We start from the raw sequence: 17,593 nt of genomic DNA on the forward strand, positions 1-17,593 counted from the left end.
CACTGTGGAGTGGGTACTCCAAAAGGTGGGCACGTGGGCACCTGGCCTGACTGGCTTCTGGCCCTGCTGAGGAAGTAACTCAGACTTTAGGCTAACAACTGACTTATTAGGGGAGACCTCCTCGGGACCTAGTAGCCCAGGGACTCCTGTTTGCAGGGACCTATGAAATGGAAGTGGGTATCATGGACTGTGGGGATTAGCTTACCTAACCCCCAACTTCTGGTGGGAACCAGGACTCAGGTGTGGGCCTACGTGTCTCAAGCTACTCCCAGAGGACTATCTGGGATGAAGGATCTACCTAGTGTGACCAGTACAAAGGGCTGGAACAGTCAGGAAAAAATGGAAGGCAGAGGGTCAGGAAGCGCGCCTGGCTTCCACCCAGGAGCTGGCTTTTAGAGCCAAAGTGACACACACACACCCCCCCCCTTGGACACACCCACCATCCCCAAGAACATCTACACACACCTGCCACTCACAGATCGTAAACACAACTTCCACACACGAAACAACTCACACACCCAGTCACACACCCTAAGAAAGGTGGGGCCCATCAGTCAGATCAGGTGTCACAGGCCACAGCTGGGCATCTAAACCGGGCCACCTACTTGCTGGACCTCAGAGGCTCACAGACATGGACCGAGATCAAGAGATCTGTGACACTTCGGAACAAAGGATTCTTGAATGGTTCCAAGGAAGGTAAAGGAGGCAAATGAGTGGCTGTGTTCAGTTGGGCAGGTGGATCTCTGTGAGTTCAAGGTGATCACAGTCTACAAGCTAAATCCCAGGACAAGAGCTACGTAGAGAGACCCCATCTCAAAAATCAAAATAAGAAAAATGGCTATTAGACCCTCCCTCCCCCCACTCAGAGCAGGGAAACACACTGAAATTGTCTTGTGTCCCCAAGACCACCTGTGCCCAACATAATACCAGGCAGACAGTATGTACGTTTGTGGTAGCTAAGTAGCTACTCCTATCACGCATCTGTAGCAAGTGGTTTCTCTCTAGAGGAAGAGAGCCCAAGTGGAGATACAAGGCCTATAAGCCCAGCGTTTAAGAGGCAGAGGCAGGATTTTTGAGTCCAAGATTAGACTGGGCTATACTGGGAGACCCTGTCTAACACAAGGAAAAGGAAAGGCGGCAGGCTAAGGTGGAACAGGTCTCTTAATTCCAACAGGTGAGCAGCAGAATCAGGTCCGTCTGGGCTATAGGCCTACATAGCAAAACCCTGACTCAAAGGGAAAAAAAAAAGAGGAAAGAAAGAAAGAAAGAAGAAGCCGGGCATGGTGGCGCTCACCTTTAATCCCAGCACTCGGGAGGCAGAGGCAGGCAGATTTCTGAGTTTAAGGCCAGCCTGGTCTACAAAGTGAGTTTCAGGGCAGCCAGGGCTATACAGAGAAACTCTGTCTCGAAAAACCAAAACAAACAAACAAGAAAGAAAGAAGAAAGCAGGTAAGGTAGGTGGTAGGCAAAGGAGGTATCAGCTGCATCCGTCCCTAGCCCAAGGGGAACAAAGCCCATAGGATGCTCGCCACTGCTAAGGTAGGGGTGTCTGAGGGTTTCAGGGACCTGGGATCAGCTTTAGCTGGAAGCGGAGATTTAAAAGGTCAGCTTGGAGACCAGGTACAGAATGAGGGACTCTTTCCCCAGAACTCTCTAGAACACAAAGCAGTACTAATGCAAGATAAAATACCCCACAGGCCTCTACCGCTAATCCTGGAAATGACCAGAGTTCCTGCACCTGCCTCTGGCCCCCATGCCATGGAGGGAGGGGCACACCACAGCTGGAGGTGGCAGAGCCCACGGGAGCTTTTACATATTACAGAGGAAGCTGTCTTGAGCTGGCTCCAAACCCAGCAGCTGCCTGGGCACCCAGGATCCAGACATCCCACCAGAAAAATACTTCATGTTCTGCAAATGCCTGTCGACCAATCCTTTTGTTTCCCCTGGCATTGTTTCTTCTCAAACATCCGATGGTGTCGAAGAAAGCGCTTGCAGCCCACACAGCAGCTAAGGCCTGTGGGGGTATGGGAGCAAGGAATAACATTCCTCCATTTTCAAACACATAAGACCAGAGACTGCAATGGGGTATATTCTTTCCATTGTTGGGAACATAGAAGGAACTACAGCCTAGGTCCAAGGCCTGGAGCACTGACCATCCAGGAGCCTCTGGCCTCAGGCCAAGGACAATCTTATCAACTAGGCCTCCTCATAAAAACGTGCTTTTTATTCTGGAGGTGGCCAATCTTCCCAACCCTGGCTCCTTCCATGGAGGAAGACCTCAGGCCAGGTCACATGCCACCCTCCTCCTCTCCTGCTCTTCTGCATCGTGGGGCTGAAGCTTGGACGGCTCCAACCTACTTTACCAGGCCACACCCACTGTTGGAAGCAGGGCTAGACCCTCCCTGGGTGTGGTTCGCTGCTAGCAAGACTTTGCCACAGCTTCGGGAGCAGGTACCCTATCCATCCCATTGCCCGCTGGAGCCCTCCACGGGGCGGGCGTCCCATCCCTGATCTGGCCTCTACAGATTCTGCCTCCAACCAGTGCAAGGGAGGAGCCTGCCATCTCAGGGTATCTTCTGACAGTATGCCCACTGTCAGCACACTTGGCGAGCCTCAGATCTTGGAGGACTCCAGCCGGGGACTCCAGGATGTAGGAGGCTCCCGCAGCAGCCGCAGCTCGTGTTCAAGTGCCTGGTTGCGGCGGTACATGTCCATGTAGCTCCCTTGGATTTCTCGCTGGTAGCGCAGCACCCTCTCCTTTTCCTCCTGCCAAGTCTGCCTCTCCTGCTCAAAGCGCAGAGCCTGCTCCTGGCCCCTAAGCCGCTCTTGCAGCAGCTCTGCCCTCAGCTGCTCGGCCCCTTCTCTGGCTTCACTGCCTCCTGCCTCCCCCAGCAGTCCTCTGCTCTTGCAGTCATCTGTCTCGCAGCTGCCTGGGGCTTCCTCCCGCGGTGCCTGCTCCTGCAGGCTGTGCACTGCCTCCCGCAGCCTGGCTAGCTCAGCGTCCTGAGCCTGGGCTTGTGCCCGGCTGCCCCGAAGTTGCGTCTTCAAACTGAAGATCTCTGCCAGCTTCTGTGCCAGCTCCGCCTGGGCTTCCCGGAGCTGCTGTTTCAACAGACTGATCTCCGCGGTCTTCTGGCACACCTGGGGTAAAGGACAAACCGTGAGCAGGGGCCAAACACTGTATGACACTGGGGCCGGCTGTCTGATGGAATAGAGCATGGGATCAGGACAAAGAGACAGCATGGGATGCCTCAGATGGTGTCCTACCTCCCATCGGGCTTCTTCCTCTGGCCGAGCATTGGGGTCAGCCTCCATGGAGGACCCAGACGTCCGAGGCTCTGGGGCCAGGCCCTGCTGAGCCCGCAGCTCCTTGCGCAGGCGCCGCTGCTCCTGTTGAGCCATAAACAGCTGCAGTTGGAGGTTGCGCTCGCTGCGCTCAGCTTTCTGGGCCACCTCATGAAGTCGTTCCACATACAGACGCTTCAGCTCAGACAACCACAACCGCTGGCGCTCCTCTAGCACCTGCAGCAGGAAAGAGGAACTAACTGGTTAGCAATGGGCACAGCCTCGCTCAGATTTCCATACTTGGCCTTCCCCATAACAACATTCATTTGTGCCCATAGCCAGCCACCATTAATGTCTTATGCACCTAGGCTACAGAACCCAGGGTCCTGACCACACACGCTTCATACCCAAAGAGGCTCTCCACACTGTTCTTACTACACGCAACTCACAGAAACAGTCTCCCTCCTTCCTACACAGTTCCCAGGCAGGACCAAGGGGCCATGGAATCCCTCCATGTAGTTGAAGGGTGGCTAAGGGGAGCTGCCTCTTTCTTTTCAGTGGTGAGATTCAAACTTAGGGCCTCACACATGCTAGGCAAGTACTCTACCACTGAGTCATACTGCCAGTTTACAGGCGGTTTTTGCTGGTTTGTTTGATGTTTTCTTTCCTTAAGCACAATGAGAGAAAGGACCCCATCAGGGCCATAGCCTCTGGTCTCATTCTCTGCTGCCTCTACCACGCAACCGGCCCCCAATATCATACCATGCTTAGGCCTCGCTCACGGTTTGTCCCTACCTCAAGTTATGCCAGATGTCAGAGATGAATCTGGTCCCTATACCAATGCAAGGGACAAAGCACTCCAGGGCAGGGGTCCCCTCACCTGAGTAAAGGAGTTAGAAACATCCTGGTCACCGAGGTCCCTCTTGAGCTCTTCACGGGCCTCAGGCAACACGGCGACCTCTTCAGTAGTGGGGCAGGAGAACTCATAGGGGGGAGGTGGTTCGGGCAGGCAGCTCAGGACCGCCAGAGGTCCAGACTCCTTGGGGCTCCTTGGAGCACGGTCCAGGGAGCCTCCAAGGTGATTAATGTGGCCCAAGGAGGAGCTGAAGGGGCTGGGGCCAGTACCTGGACTACGGCCAAAACTACCCCCGCTGGAAGAGTCCGACAGGCTGGGCTCAGGGCCACCTTCATCTAGGCTGAGAGCGTGAAGCAACTGTGCACGGGCCTGACTGGCCCGAGGCCCAGGGCTCAGGGGTGGGTGACAGGCCAGAGTGTGCAGGCTGCCGTTGCTTCGCCACAACTTCTGGCCCTTGTGGGCTGCCAGGCTTTGCATGGACAAGAAGCCTTTCCCAGAGCCCACAGGAGGCTTGAACACAGAAGGACGGATTCGGCACTGTCAGGAAGAGAACGTAGGTGTGAGCAAGGTTGAGTTGGCCACTTTTTTCTACCTCGTGCCCCCGAAGGCCCTAGGGAATCCCCTCTGAGAATACAGGGTAGTATCACAAGGAGGCATTGGTCAGGCTTCAGACTTCCCACACCTCAATCTGCCCCATCCCACGGTCAGGGCCTCCCAGCTAACCACCCCAGCATCACAGTCTCTGAGCTGGGCCCAATCCCCTGAAACGCAGATGCACCTTGTCAAAGCGACCCCGCTCAGGCAGGGAAGTCTTGCTGAAGTCACCAGCCCGAGGATGCTCCCGGTAGTAGAGGGTGGCATAGTCTGGCTCGTTCCGAGGGGCTCGCTTGGTGGTCTTGCCATCTTTCTTGGGGAGATGCAGGTAGCTGAAGAACTCTCGTTGGCCCAAGCCTTTCCGGAGGAGCCCATCGGGCTGCCGGGAGCCCCGGGAGCCAGCCAGTGCGGCCCGAAGTTCTTCAGGGGAAAAGTCTTGCCGTTCCAACAGGCTACCTACGCTGCCCATGGCAATGCCAGCAGGGCCTGAGGTTGTGGCCATGAAGGTTCAACAGGGCTCGGGCAGCTGATTCTGGGAATCAGAAGGCTCCATTAGTGGCAGGTGGGCACTCAGTACCCGAGTTCCCAGATGCACTAAAACCAGACACTTGCCATCTGTAAGCAACTCGCTCTGCCCAGGCCTGTCAGAAGCAGATATGTGTGAACAGAATGGGAGTCACAGGATGGCAAGCGATGGAAAGGGTACACTGACTACTGTCAGACTGAGTCTAAAGCAAAGGAAATGGGACTTCCACGGGAACACCTAAAGGCACAGCTCCCAGACAGGGGTCTGAAGCGGAATGCAGAGGCAAGGCAGGAAGGTGAGGCCCTCAAGTTGTAGGGCAAGGGCCTTCTTCCTAGAAACGAGCCAGCAAAGGGCAGAGGGTGGCTCAGGTTTTGTCTGACCCATGACCTTGCTTACTTCTGATGGGCTCTAAATCAAATTTGGGGGGTGGGGAAGGAACAAGAACTGAGAACCAGAACGCAGGTCTGTCCTTCTGGCTTCTCTAGGTGGGAAACCCCTCTTCCCTCAAAGGGTCAGAGGTCCCCCAGGGAAACATCTGGAGTGGGTGAGGTTGGGGGCAGGCGGGATACAGTGGGAGGGATACAAACAGGAAGGGCCCAAGGGGAGGAAGGATGGTGATACACACAGGAAGGGCCTAAGGGGAGGAACAATGGCCTCTGTTTCCGGAACAGGTGTCCAGGTCTAGGCAGTGACGGCGGCAGAGGGAAGAGAGGCAGACAGACTTTATAATGTCGCTGTGTTCTGTTGTTAGGTGCCACCAGCCAGGCTCACAGAACCGGGGCTGGCAGCTAGCAGCTTGTGACCTTAGCCATGCCTAGCCCATGTGAGCCGTGCCTACTTCAGGAGCAGAAAAGCTACGATAGTCAGCATTTATCATGTAGAGATGCCGGAGAGCACGGGGTAAGATAATGTGACCAGGACTGGCCTGAAGCCACAGTCAGCACAGAACACCAAGGCTGAGCTTCACTACACACTTCAGCTCCACACCACGGGACCAGGCTTCTGAACTGTCTCCCACATGTTCTGGGGCCTAACTCTCAGGAGGCGGGTGTGTGTGCCACACCCACTGCCCAGCACACGGTAGGTGCAAACAACCAGCAGTGAATGGCACCTTATATGCTTCCCATCCACCCACACACAGCTGCTCCCAGTGCCAGGCAGATGTCTGGCAGGCAGGCTGCATCTGGGAGTACCCACCGCCACCCACCCAATGAGCTTCCGGGACACCCACTCCCACCCCAAACAATGGTGGTTAGGAGGCTCCATCCTCAACCATTTCCAGGTTTTGTGTTTGTGAAAGACAAAGGACTCTCTGGGAGAGGGAGGGCAGCCTGGTCCCCACCCCCACTCCACAGCCAACTCTACCCTAGGCAATAAATAACTGTAATGGCCTGCTCTGCTCCTAAAAAACACACCACTCAAGGTGGGGTGCAAGTCTTAGTTTAAACACCCAGCCCAGCTCCATATGAACAGTCGGACCCTTCTAGGGATATCACAAGCTATGTAAACTCAAGAGATAGGGACTACTGGAGCTGGGGCTCTTTCAGTAACATGGCATTTTGCAGGAGTCTCAAGGAGAATATGGCGTCAATAGCTCTCCTTTTAAAATGTAATTCATTTATTTATCTTGGGTTTTGAGACAGAGTGCTGAGATTAAAGGCGTGTGCTGCCACCCCCCAGCTCAGTATCCCTCTAAAAAAGGTAAGCCCTTGGAGGCTCAAAAAGATGGAATGACCTACCTAAGGTCACAGAACTGGTCATGATGAAGACTCACGGGATCCGAGCACCACCAGGACTGCCAAGTGTCTAGGAGGACTCAGGATGTCACCCACAATCAAAAGAATTTGACCTGGTCACCTTGTCTCCCCATTCAACACTGCCTCACCTTGACGAGCTAGATAGACATGACCGCGTGTGAAATATTCAGTTGCTCCTCAAGGAACAAGATCTAGTCTCCAGCCATCTCCCCCCCCCCTCGGCCCCCCCCCCACCCCCGTCATCTCTGTCAGGATAACTGACAAAGAGGCCGCGGAGGAGAAAGGGCTTTGTGAACTGTTAAGTCCTGGATGCCCACTGGGGACAGTGTCAGATATACCCATTGCACCCCAAACACACAGACCCTCACTTTCCTGTGTGCAGTCACTCGCTTGCAGTCTCATGAGAAACAACTGACACTATGTGGTACCCACAAAAAGGGTCTCAGGTCTCAGGGATGAACCAGTGTGGCCGTGAGCCAAACTATGCAAATGGCCTCATACGGAAAACAGTGTCCTGTAGACAAATGTATGTTACGAGACCAAAGTGAGGACAGTCCTGTCCAACAACGGACAATATGGCTTATACAAGGTCACCCACCCAGACCAGGTCTCACTCAGTAGCACTGTCTGCTCGACCTGCTGGGCTGAGGCCATCCCTGGTCTTAGTTTGGAGGCTAACCCTTTTCCTAGAGAACCCAACCTACCCCTGCCCCTCCCCCAACACACACATTCCTTCCTTTCCGTTGCTTAGGAGCCTTGGGATTGCCTGCCTGGGCCAGGGCAGCTGTGCAGGCTCTCTGGCCTGTGATGTGTGTGTGTGTGTGTGTGTGTGTGTGTGTGTAGGAGAGAGCTAGCAAGAGCCTCATAACCTCTGGGAGATCAGAGCAGTACAGAAAGTGGGAGTGGGGGGGGGGTTCCACCAAATGCTAGGGCTGTGCTGCCACAGTAGGGTGTCTATCTTAATGCCCAGGGCTCTGTAAGGAGCTGAACACACCATTACTCATCCAGCCACAGCAGTACCCCTTCATTCCTGTCTCCCTCTGGCCCCAGGATCAGCCAGCAGTGCAGAAAGCCTCAAATAGAGGTACCCAGCGGGGCACCCCAGCACCAGACCCTGGATGCCTCTTCAAAGCACATCCAGGAGGTGGAATGAGGTGCCCAAGGTCATGTTCAGCAGTATGGGAGGCAGCTTTCACTGCATTTCCTTCAGGTTAGGGCACCTCATCCTCCCCGAGGCAGGAGTTACAGTTCAACCTGAACTGCCACTAGTCCCACCAGAGTGCCCCAGGGGAGGGTCACACCACCTGCTGGGGGGATCAGCCTTTCTGAGGGGTGTGCCTGCAGCTGCCACAGAGGAATGACACTGGAATGTCCCAACTCCAAAAATGGGGACAGCCTGAGAGGCGATGGGGGCAGCTGGCATACCCTACCCCCTGGACAGAATTATCCACATTTTGCTCTATGTCCAGTGCTTCAGTGTTTCTGAGCTCTTCTATTTCACAATGTCACATCGTCTCCACACTAGTCGGTGGAGCACGGCATAAAGGACCCTATCTACACATAGGGAAACTGAGGCTTGAAAGAAGGAATCACACGCTGAAAGAAGACTCCGCTTTGAGGACCAATCTGGATTCCCACAGTAAAGCCCTCTATACTACACCCAGCTGTCCCAGCTAGGGGTCACCTTCCACTAGTATACTCTGCTGTCTACGTAGCCTGCCCAGCCCCCCATGCTTGTTTCTCCCAAGGGCAAGGTTGAGAGGGATGGAACTTAACCCCCCTCCCAGAGATCCCTCCTGCCCGCCCTGGGGAAAGAGGTAAGAAGAAGAAATAGTGGAAGTGGCGCAGGTTTAGGGACTCTTGAGCTCAGGAAACTGCTAGAGGCGGTGTCGGGAACTAGCTGGTCGCTTTCATTCAGTCTTGCACATACACACCCACACGCAGCCAGTCGGCAGAGAAGCCCTGCTTGTGAGAGCCTGGGAGGAGGCTCATCTCTAGGTCCAGGAGGGCCTCCCGCCTCTGCTCCCGCCCAAGGACAACCATTCCCAATCTGTATCTTTGGGTTGGGTATGTCCCAAGCTCCCATCTTAATACTGAGATACCTTAAGAGTCCTGGTCCTTACTTTTGTCAAAGGCTAAAGTCAGGACTGGAACAGAGTCCCAGACCTTGGGACGTCCCCTGTTCGCAGGTCCCCAGGTGAGGACCAGACACAGTAGGGGGCTGAGGCAGGAAGAGGGTACCCTGAGGGTGAGGGCAGGTGAGTGGTGTCCCCGGGAAGGCGGCAGAGAAGACAGGTTGGACATCCCGGTGGAACTGCGCCCAGGAAGGCTGTGGAGGAAGCAAGGGATCCCAGAACTACCGGAGGCCCTCCTAGCTACCCAGGGGGCGGGGTGGGGTGCACGTCTCCCGCCCGCCGTCTGTGGGGCCTGCTTAGAGCTGGTGCAGGGGGCGGAGGCCGAGGTCAGACTCCTGCGCCAAGGGCGCCTGCCCCTCCTAGCTGCGGCGTGGGGATCGGGGCGATGCTCCACGGAAAATGCATTTACAGGTCAGCCTCGTGCGCGGGAGCAGAGGACACCGGGGCGCGCACAGCATCCTGCCAACCCCCGCCGGGTGTCCGAGAACGACCTCAGCGACCCGCCCTACCCACTTACCATGCTGGCTCCGTGAATCCTAGGGCGCGCTGCAGTCCCCAGCTCGGTCTCGAACCTTTCTCTTCCCAGGCTCTTCGGGAACGCGCGGGAGCCGGATCGGCGGGCAAAGGACGCACTGGGCGACACTCGTCCGCTGGCCCCAGAGACGGAGGGAAAACCCGGCCTGACTCACCCGCGCGGCGCGAGCCCCAGCGCCCAGCCCGGCCCCCGGATGTGGGGGGCGGGAACCGGCACCGCCCCCGAGCGACCTGAGCCCCGCCCGGGCTCGCGGGTGCTGCGGGGCCGGGACCCCACCGCTAGCCGCGCATGGTGCAGCGGCCACCGCGATGCGTGCTCGTTCGCTCGCTCACGTGCAGCAGCTCTGCAGACCCCAGCCCGGACGAGGCTCTAGAGCGCGCGCCGCACTGCTTGCTGCTCCTCCTTCTCCTCCTCCTCCAACTCGGGCCTCGCCCGCCTCACCCGGTTTCCTTCCAGAACCAGCTTCCAAACTGGCTTGCTGGGATGGGTTGGTCAGGTCTCTGCCGCCTCTTTCTCAGGTAAGCGCCACTTTCCTCGTTTGAGAATAAACCCAAGACGCGCTCTAAGAGCCGAAGAGGTGTAGTAGGCGTCTACAGTAGTTAGCCGCTGGACTTTTATTTTGGAGGGAGGTTGATTTACCTGTGCAGCCTTCTAGGGGCGGCAGGTTCAGATGCCTTTAGGGGCCAGACTGATAGTGTAAATGAGTCATATGGGTTGGGTAAGCCAGTAGCGGGGACGGAAACCGAAGGCTGGACACTCAGACACGTTCAAGAGTAAGAAGTTGGAACACCTTTTCTTCCTTAAAAAGTTAAACATAGATGTGGGGTGGGGTGGGGTGGGGTGGGGTGGGGTGGTAAGGGTTGTGTATGGAGAGATGGTTCAGTGGTTAAGAGTACTTGCTGCTCTAGCAGAGGACCCGGTTTTGGTTCCCAGCAACCACGTGGTTGCTCACAATCCTTTGCAGCTCCAGTTCCAGGGTATGGAACGCCCCCCCCCTCACCCCCACCCCCGGCCCCTGGGGGCATTACTCGCACTGGGTGCACATTTACTCACGCTGGCACATACACGTAATTTTGTTGTTGTTGTTTTTAAGATAAAAAAAAAAAACCAAACCAGTAAGTTAAACAGATTCATGATAGCATTTCCACTCCTGGGTATATGACTAAAGAAATCAGGTATGCCAACAAGTGCTTGCACTCAGATGATCATAGCAATCCTGTGTATAACAGTCAAAAGAAGGACACAGGTCAAACCCTCCAGCAATTAGTGAAAGGATAAACAGTGTGGTCCAACCATACAGTGGAATATTACTTACCACAGAAAAGGCATAGTGCCATTTCATGCTACAACTCAAACCTCTAACAAGTGATGGTAAGTCAAAGAAACCCAGCAGAGACCATGTGTGAACCTTTATGGACAGAATGCAGGCTAGTGCTAGAAGCCACAGGGAGGGAGAAATGAGGATGATCCTTGCAAGTTATCGGGTTTTGTCCTGGAATCAGGTGGTGGTGACAGCACTTTCCTTTTACATTGTCTTACAGAGGGCTGGGGTGTGACTCAGTAGGAGAGCATTCTCTCAGAGGCTGCTTGAGGCCCTGGGTTCAATTCCCAGTACCTTAAGTTAAAATGGATAATTTTGTATCAGGCAAGTCAACTTCATTTAAACAACAAAACATTACTGTGGCCCAGCAGGTACCGATTTGCCGCCTCTGTTTTCTATTTCTACCGTAGTCAAATGTTAACAATGGATTTTTCTCTTTAAGAAACCTCATTCACAGCACTTGGTATCTCAGTCATGCAGGGACTGCAGGTATATGGGGGAGCGGGGTTGCCTGAGACAGATGAACATTGACCATAAGAGCACACGTATGGTCTTGGGGACCTGAGGAAATGCCTCTCTGGGCAAGTAGCCTGACAGAAGCCCAGAATTCAAATGTTTCCTCAGGGAGGTGTATTCATGGTTCTGAGGCCCAGAGCTGGAGAAATCTGGACATGTTCAGATGTAGAGGAGCTCTGAAGGGAGGCCAGGGCCTGGAGAGTTCCCCAAAGGTGGCACACAGGTGTTGTCCCAGAACTGCCTCATGGATCATCCTGCAGAGCCTCTGCAATACAGACACAAGAATAACAGCAACAATAATAATTACCAAGTATTTGTGGAGTTAGGGCATTTGTAATCCCAGTATTTAGAGTTTAGAAAAATAGGAAGATCAGACTGGAGAGAGGCTCAGCCGTAAAGAGCACTGACTGCTCTTCCAGAGGTCCTGAGTTCAATTCCCAGCAACCACAGGGTGGCTCACAACCATCTGTAATGGGACATCTGATGCCCTCTTCTGGCATGTCTGACAGCTACAGTGTACTCATATAAATTGAGAGAGAGAGAGAGAGAGAGAGAGAGAAGGGAAATCAGGAGTTTATCTGAGAGAGAGAGAGAGAGAGAGAGAGAGAGAGAGAGAGAGAGAGAGAGAGAAGGGAAATCAGGAGTTTATCTGTCTGGCTAAGGAGAAGGTTGCACAAGGCTGGACTATGCACTGTGCTGTGCACACAAGTCTTGCTTGCCAACAGAAGCGGGGAGGATGGGTTATGGGCACCCAGGCAAAAGAGGTGAGAACATTCTTGAGGAGAAAAAAGTCAAAACTAATTCTAAATCCTTTTATTCTGTGTGTATTGATGTTTTGCCTACACGTATGCCTGGGTGAAGGTGTCCGATCTTGGAGTTATAGTTGTGAGCTACCATGTGTGTGCTGGAAGAGTAAGCAGTGTTCCTAACCACTGAGCCATCTCTCCAGCCCCCTAAATTCTTTTTTGTTTGTTTGTTTGTTTGAAACAGTCTCTTGTAGGGCAGGCTGTCCTTGAACTCATTTGGTAGCAGAGGATGGCTTTGAACTCCTGATCTTCCTGCTTTCCATACTCTAAATACTGGGATTACAAATTCCCTAGCTCTGTAAATACTTAGCAATGATTACTGCTGTTGTTATTCTTGGTGTGTGTATGTGTGTGTGTTTGTTGTTGTATGTTGACGTGTATGCATTTGCGTGCAGGTGGAGGACAGTGGACGGTTTGTGGAGTCTGTTTCTCTCTCTCTACCTTTACATGGCTTCGGAGGATCAAGCTCAGGTCCTCGGGCTTGTACAGCAAAGACTTCGCCCAGCGAACCATTTCAGCTGCCCCATCTCTAAGTGAGTCAGGTTCAGTGACACCCAAGGCCACCTCCCTCCCCTTCCTGGATCCCCTTCTATGTTTGCAAATGCAGTGACTTATCCAGGTTCTGGTTTCCTCCTTCTTCCCTCCCCCTCCAGTGTTCTTTCCCTTTACCAGGCTATCAGAAGAGAGGGATGGTGGCTGTATCCCGGGCATCCCAGCAGGAAGGACTGGGTTAGAGGCTCCTGGCTGAACAGAACACTCAGAACTGGCATTTCAGGTAAGGATCCTGGCTGGGATGCAGATCTGAGGGGCTAGAGTGGAGGGAGAGAGCCTGCTGCTAACCTCTCAACAAAGATGTCATTCAGGGAAGCAAGGGGACATCAGGAGGCAGGCTACTTGTCCCCATCCTTTGCACAGGCTGGGGACTCCACAGACTGCTAAGACAACTGTCCTGCCCCTAGGGAGGAGCTGGCCCGACAAATACTGCCTGGCTTTTGAGCCTTTGCGTATTGTTACTCTTTGTGTGTGTGTGTGTGTGTGTGTGTGTGTGTGTGTGTGTGTGTGTGTGTGTGTATTGTTACTCTTGTTACCTTGATAGGAAATGGCAAGGCAGGTAGGACCAGCTGACCCTGTAGAGAAGTAGGTGGAGACACCATCCAGTGCCTTCTCTTCCCCTACCCCCCTTATGCCTTCCTCTGTGTCAACAAGGCATGGGACATGCCACTGGACTCTTGGATGTCCTTGGTTCAGCTTTCTCTGATAAAAAAGTTGGGGGGCGTCCAGTGGGGGGCACATGATCTACCACCCCCAAAGTACACCTCAGAGCTAGAGGGCCTGAAAGGGTCTGCCTTTCTGAGGTCTTAGAGAGAAGGTGGGCTGGACAGAGTTGGGGATCAGAGGCCATCAAGAGGTCAGGCTGCTTCCCTCCCATCGCAGGCTCGCCTCACAACATGAACGAGACTAGATTCGTGCAGGCAGCTGGCCTCAAGGAGGGGGTGTACCCACTGAACTGTCTGCCTCTTGAGTTCATCATGCAGACACGCATACGTGAGTATCTTGTCCCCACATTTGACAGAACTATGGATTTGACATGCAAGCCATGTGGTTCCAATGCCAAGGAGTGAGGCACTTGGGGCACCAGGCCAGGGCTGAAGTGAAACCAGATTCCCTGGGTGTACCTATTTCCTGAATTGGCTACCCTGGGACAATTTGATTTCCTTCAGTTATCTGTTGCCTGCAAGTGCCCAAGTCAGTAAGGGTCCTAGGGCTACCCATGTTGAATAGGAATTCATCCGCTCTCTGGCTGTCACCCCTGGCCCCGTCACCTCTCCTCTTGACAGTTGCAACAGCCTTCCTAGGCTCCTCTCCAACCTGCCTGAGAGGAAACTTATAGCGCACACATTTGTCTCCAGCCATCTGAAGCCTGTGTTGTAGAGTCTCAGGCCCAAGACTGGCCCTGCCACCCCCTCAGGCTTAGACACAGCTACTGCCTCCGGGCCACCTACATCTTGGGGGCTGTCTCAGCCTCCTCCTTGTAACTGGCTGGTTTGGGGGTGACCCACCATCTTCAGAGTCCATCTTCCCACCCTCAACATAAAATTGATCACAGTGTTGCCACTCTCAGCCTCTTCCCTGCCAGTGGCTCTTTCACCATGCACCCTTATCACTGGGTCACTTGTCCTGTCTTGTCACTCCCAGAAAATAACAAGCCCTGAGCACATAGGTGCCCAGTACAGATTCTCCCAAGGTCTTGAAGGAGTTTTGGAAACGCCATCCTAACACAGTACGCTTGACTATGCTGGCTCCTTTGAATTGAGGCCTGGGGACAGGAAGCAGGAGAGCCTTTACCCAGTGAACAGTCTGGGCAGCTCTCGTTTTAGTTTTTAACACCGGGTCTTGCTCTCTAGCCTAGATTAATCTGGAAGTCATAATCCTGCCTCTGCTTCTATAGTGCTGAGATTACAGATCAGATGTGCCCCCACCATGTCTAGCTTCTGTAAAGATCAAGACAATGTTTAATCTCTATGGAGCTCCTCCGTTCACCTTCCCAAAATTTGTCGCTTAGCCATCCTTCCATCCCGGGAGCCCAGAGCCCATATTCTTTTCTATAGCACCAACGGTTTTGCAATGAACCACAGGTTTTCTCTGTTTGTTTGTTTGTTTGTTTGTTTGTTTGTTTGTTTGTTTGTTTGTTTTTGAGGTAGGGTGTCTCTACATAGCCCTGGATATCCTGGATATCACTATGTAGACCTGTTTGGCCTCAGACTCAGAGATTCACCTGCCTCCACCTCCCTAGTGTTGGGACTAAAGGCTTGCACAACCACACCTGGCAATTTTTCTTCTTTTTTGAGATGGAGGTCCCATGCACCTCAGGATGGACTTAAACATAGCTTGTGGCTAACAGAAGACCTCAAACTTCTGATCCTTCTGCAGCTACCTCTCGAGTGCTGGGATTAAAGAGGTTTGCCACCATGCCCAGCCCTGGTACCGGGGATTGAGTCCAGAGCCTTGTACATGCGCAGCAAGCACTCTACTAACTGAGTTACACCTCCAGTTTCTTCCTGTAAGAGAAATGCTGTGTAGGCGTGTGTGCCTGATTGTGTGTATGTGCCTCATGTCCATGCAGTACCCAAGTTAGCCAGAGTTACAGGCAGCTTTAAATGGCTTGATGTGGGTGCTGGGAACCAAACTCAGTTTCTCTGTAAGAGCAGCAGGTGCTTAATCGCCGTGCACCTCTCCCGCCCCAGCTTTCCTCATCTTCATCTGTCTAAGGATATCTTAATTAGTAGACCAACAAAGATCTTTTAGGAGGGCAGAGAGAGATGTCTTGCCTTCACTCCAGTCTCCTCTGGGGCCTGACAGTTGGCCGGGCTCCTCTCCAATGCACTGTCTGCCCCCCAAAGGAACTTCGTGGCTGTTTTCTAACAAGGAAGAGGAGAACAAGGAGAGGTGGTTCTTGCTGTGGACCCTGGTTTTGTAATTGCCTGGTGACCTTTCTGAGCCCTGGATTCTTGGCTTTGTAGAACAGGATAAATCACTGGCTTAAGTTCACTCAGGTGCAGGAACTGGTGTGATGTACAGAGACTTGACAGCCCTGCAGCCCCCACCCTTCACTTCTCACCCTCCCTCCTTCCTGCTCTCTCCTGTCCCCTTGGAGCTGAGCCAACATCCAACCTGAGAGAGAAGACTTGGGCTCTGTTGGAGGCCACTAAGGACCCCAGTCTTTGCAAAGAGCTGGCTGACGGATACTGCTCGATACCGCAGCTTCCTCGTGGGCCATAGGTGACTGTCTTTCTCCTGGGTCCAGTCCTCCCTCTCATCTTGGCCTGAAAGCAGATTTGGATTGCCCTGCCTGAGCCGACAGAGCTGGGAGGCGCCTTCACTTGGCTCCTCTCCTGCAGCCCTTCCTCCCTTGGTGACCTGGTGACCTGGGTAGCCCCAGGCAGGCTGTGGGTGGAAGCTGAGACCTGCCAGGACATGCTCAGGTGCCCGCAGCTCAGACCTGCAGGAGCCATCCAGGACTCAAGGGTGAGACCCGGCCCCGGAAGTCCAGGCTGCCCAGCTAGGCCACAGAGAGAACTGGACCAGCCAGTCCAGGAGGAGCTGCCAGCCTAAGTGGCCACAGCACTTTGCTCCATCGCTATGGAAGCCTGGGCCCCAGGCTCTCAAGGGTTTAGGACCTGGGGTAGGGGTCTGGCCTATAAGGCAGTGTCGGGCACACTCAACCCTACTGAGCACACTCCAGCGGGGTAAGATGGTGGCACTTGGTATATTAAGTGTATTTACCTCAGTACTTTAAAAGGAAAGGGAAAATATCAGCTCAATAAAGTGACCTTGGATTCTTATGTGTCGTTCCTGACTACAAATGAGTTTAGGCCAGCCTGGGCTACGTGAAAGTCATGGTTTTTCTTTGTAGATGATAACCTTCAACTAGCAGCCCTAGGCCCAAGCCATCCTACGTCAGCACCCCAAGTGGCTGGGGGTACAGGTGGTTGTTTATCCCCTTTTCCTAAGAAAGGAAGACAGGGCCTCATATCTGATAAACCTCTGTACCAAAGTATATCCCCAGCTACACCCTCAGCCCTCCTGGGTTGTTTCCAAACAAATTCCAGATAACAGCATTTCATCCATAAACATCTTAGGGAAGACACCCCCCCCCCCTCCAGCAGGGTTTCTCTGTGTAGTCCTGGCTGTCCTGGAACTCACTCTGTAGACCAGGCTGACCTCGAACTCAGAAATCCACCTGCCTCTGCCTCCCAAGTGCTGGGATTAAAGGTGTGTGCCACCACTGCCCGGCAGGGAAGACATTTTCTATTGCTGTTACTATGCTTTTATTTGGGGGCTTACTGGAAATTGAGCCCAGGGCTTTACCCACACTAAATATACTTGCTTCCTCGGGTCTCACTGTAGCCCTGGCTGATCTGGAATTTGTTATGTAGACCTGACTGGCCTTTAATTGACAGACATCTGCTTGCCTGTCTCCTGAGCTTGGGGATTGAAGTCGTGCACCACCATACAGCTTTCATAGGTCGTGTCTGACATAAAGCTTTCTACTACTGGGCTACACTGAAGCCCTCCCTGTATTTGTTTTCCTGTGTGATTTCACAGGCACGAGAAAGGAAATCTGAGAGCAGGCGTTCTCTCTGCTTTGCCCTGCCACCCTTGGCCATGGGTGACGCAAGCAGGAAGATCACCTGCTTCTTCCCTCACAGGAAATCAGGGGAGGAACCTTTGGGGGTAGATGGGAAAGATGTGGAACCCTGC

The 17,593-nt window shown here is 53.6% G+C and overlaps 1 protein-coding gene and 2 long non-coding RNA genes across 6 annotated transcripts; 1 reads left to right on the forward strand and 2 right to left on the reverse strand.

The window, feature by feature from the left end:
- Window positions 1–2,073: 2,073 nt before the first annotated feature.
- Window positions 2,074–10,066, reverse strand: N4bp3 (NEDD4 binding protein 3). Of its 4 annotated transcripts, none has more exons than XM_006532766.4 (6): window positions 9,671–9,811; window positions 7,001–7,155; window positions 4,920–5,267; window positions 4,166–4,678; window positions 3,268–3,522; window positions 2,074–3,141 (listed from the first exon to the last, which is right to left on the reverse strand). In XM_006532766.4, exons 3-6 carry the CDS (start codon window positions 5,235–5,237, stop codon window positions 2,614–2,616), a joined length of 1,614 nt encoding a protein of 537 aa, XP_006532829.1. In that variant the 5' UTR covers window positions 5,238–5,267; window positions 7,001–7,155; window positions 9,671–9,811; the 3' UTR covers window positions 2,074–2,613. The 4 variants fall into 4 exon arrangements, with proteins under 4 accessions (XP_006532829.1, XP_006532828.1, XP_030101617.1 ...); XM_006532765.4 differs by lacking the exon at window positions 9,671–9,811 and adding an exon at window positions 7,617–8,836; XM_030245757.1 differs by lacking the exons at window positions 7,001–7,155; window positions 9,671–9,811 and adding an exon at window positions 9,142–9,231.
- On the forward strand, window positions 9,947–16,674 carry D930048N14Rik (RIKEN cDNA D930048N14 gene). The gene is made up of 4 exons (NR_027958.1): window positions 9,947–10,206; window positions 12,727–12,864; window positions 12,985–13,106; window positions 13,766–16,674. It is a non-coding gene; the product is annotated as an RIKEN cDNA D930048N14 gene (long non-coding RNA).
- On the reverse strand, window positions 11,083–16,083 carry Gm30058. Its single transcript, XR_388627.1, has 2 exons — window positions 16,004–16,083; window positions 11,083–11,790 (listed from the first exon to the last, which is right to left on the reverse strand). It is a non-coding gene; the product is annotated as a predicted gene, 30058 (long non-coding RNA).
- Window positions 16,675–17,593: the final 919 nt, after the last annotated feature.

Source organism: Mus musculus, chromosome 11, assembly GCF_000001635.26.
Source record: "Mus musculus strain C57BL/6J chromosome 11, GRCm38.p6 C57BL/6J".
In the NCBI taxonomy this organism is placed as follows: Eukaryota; Metazoa; Chordata; class Mammalia; order Rodentia; family Muridae; genus Mus; species Mus musculus.

What these genes read in the sequence shown, in the direction of transcription:
- N4bp3 (XM_006532766.4), bottom strand. Translation starts at nt 5,237, where the DNA reads ATGGCCACAACCTCAGGCCCTGCTGGCATTGCCATGGGCAGCGTAGGT. An exon ending in AGCGGGGTCGCTTTGACAAG is followed by an intron (nt 4,679 to 4,919) that starts GTGCATCTGCGT and finishes TCTTCCTGACAG; the next exon opens with TGCCGAATCCGTCCTTCTGT. An exon ending in TTTCTAACTCCTTTACTCAG is followed by an intron (nt 3,523 to 4,165) that starts GTGAGGGGACCC and finishes TTCCTGCTGCAG; the next exon opens with GTGCTAGAGGAGCGCCAGCG.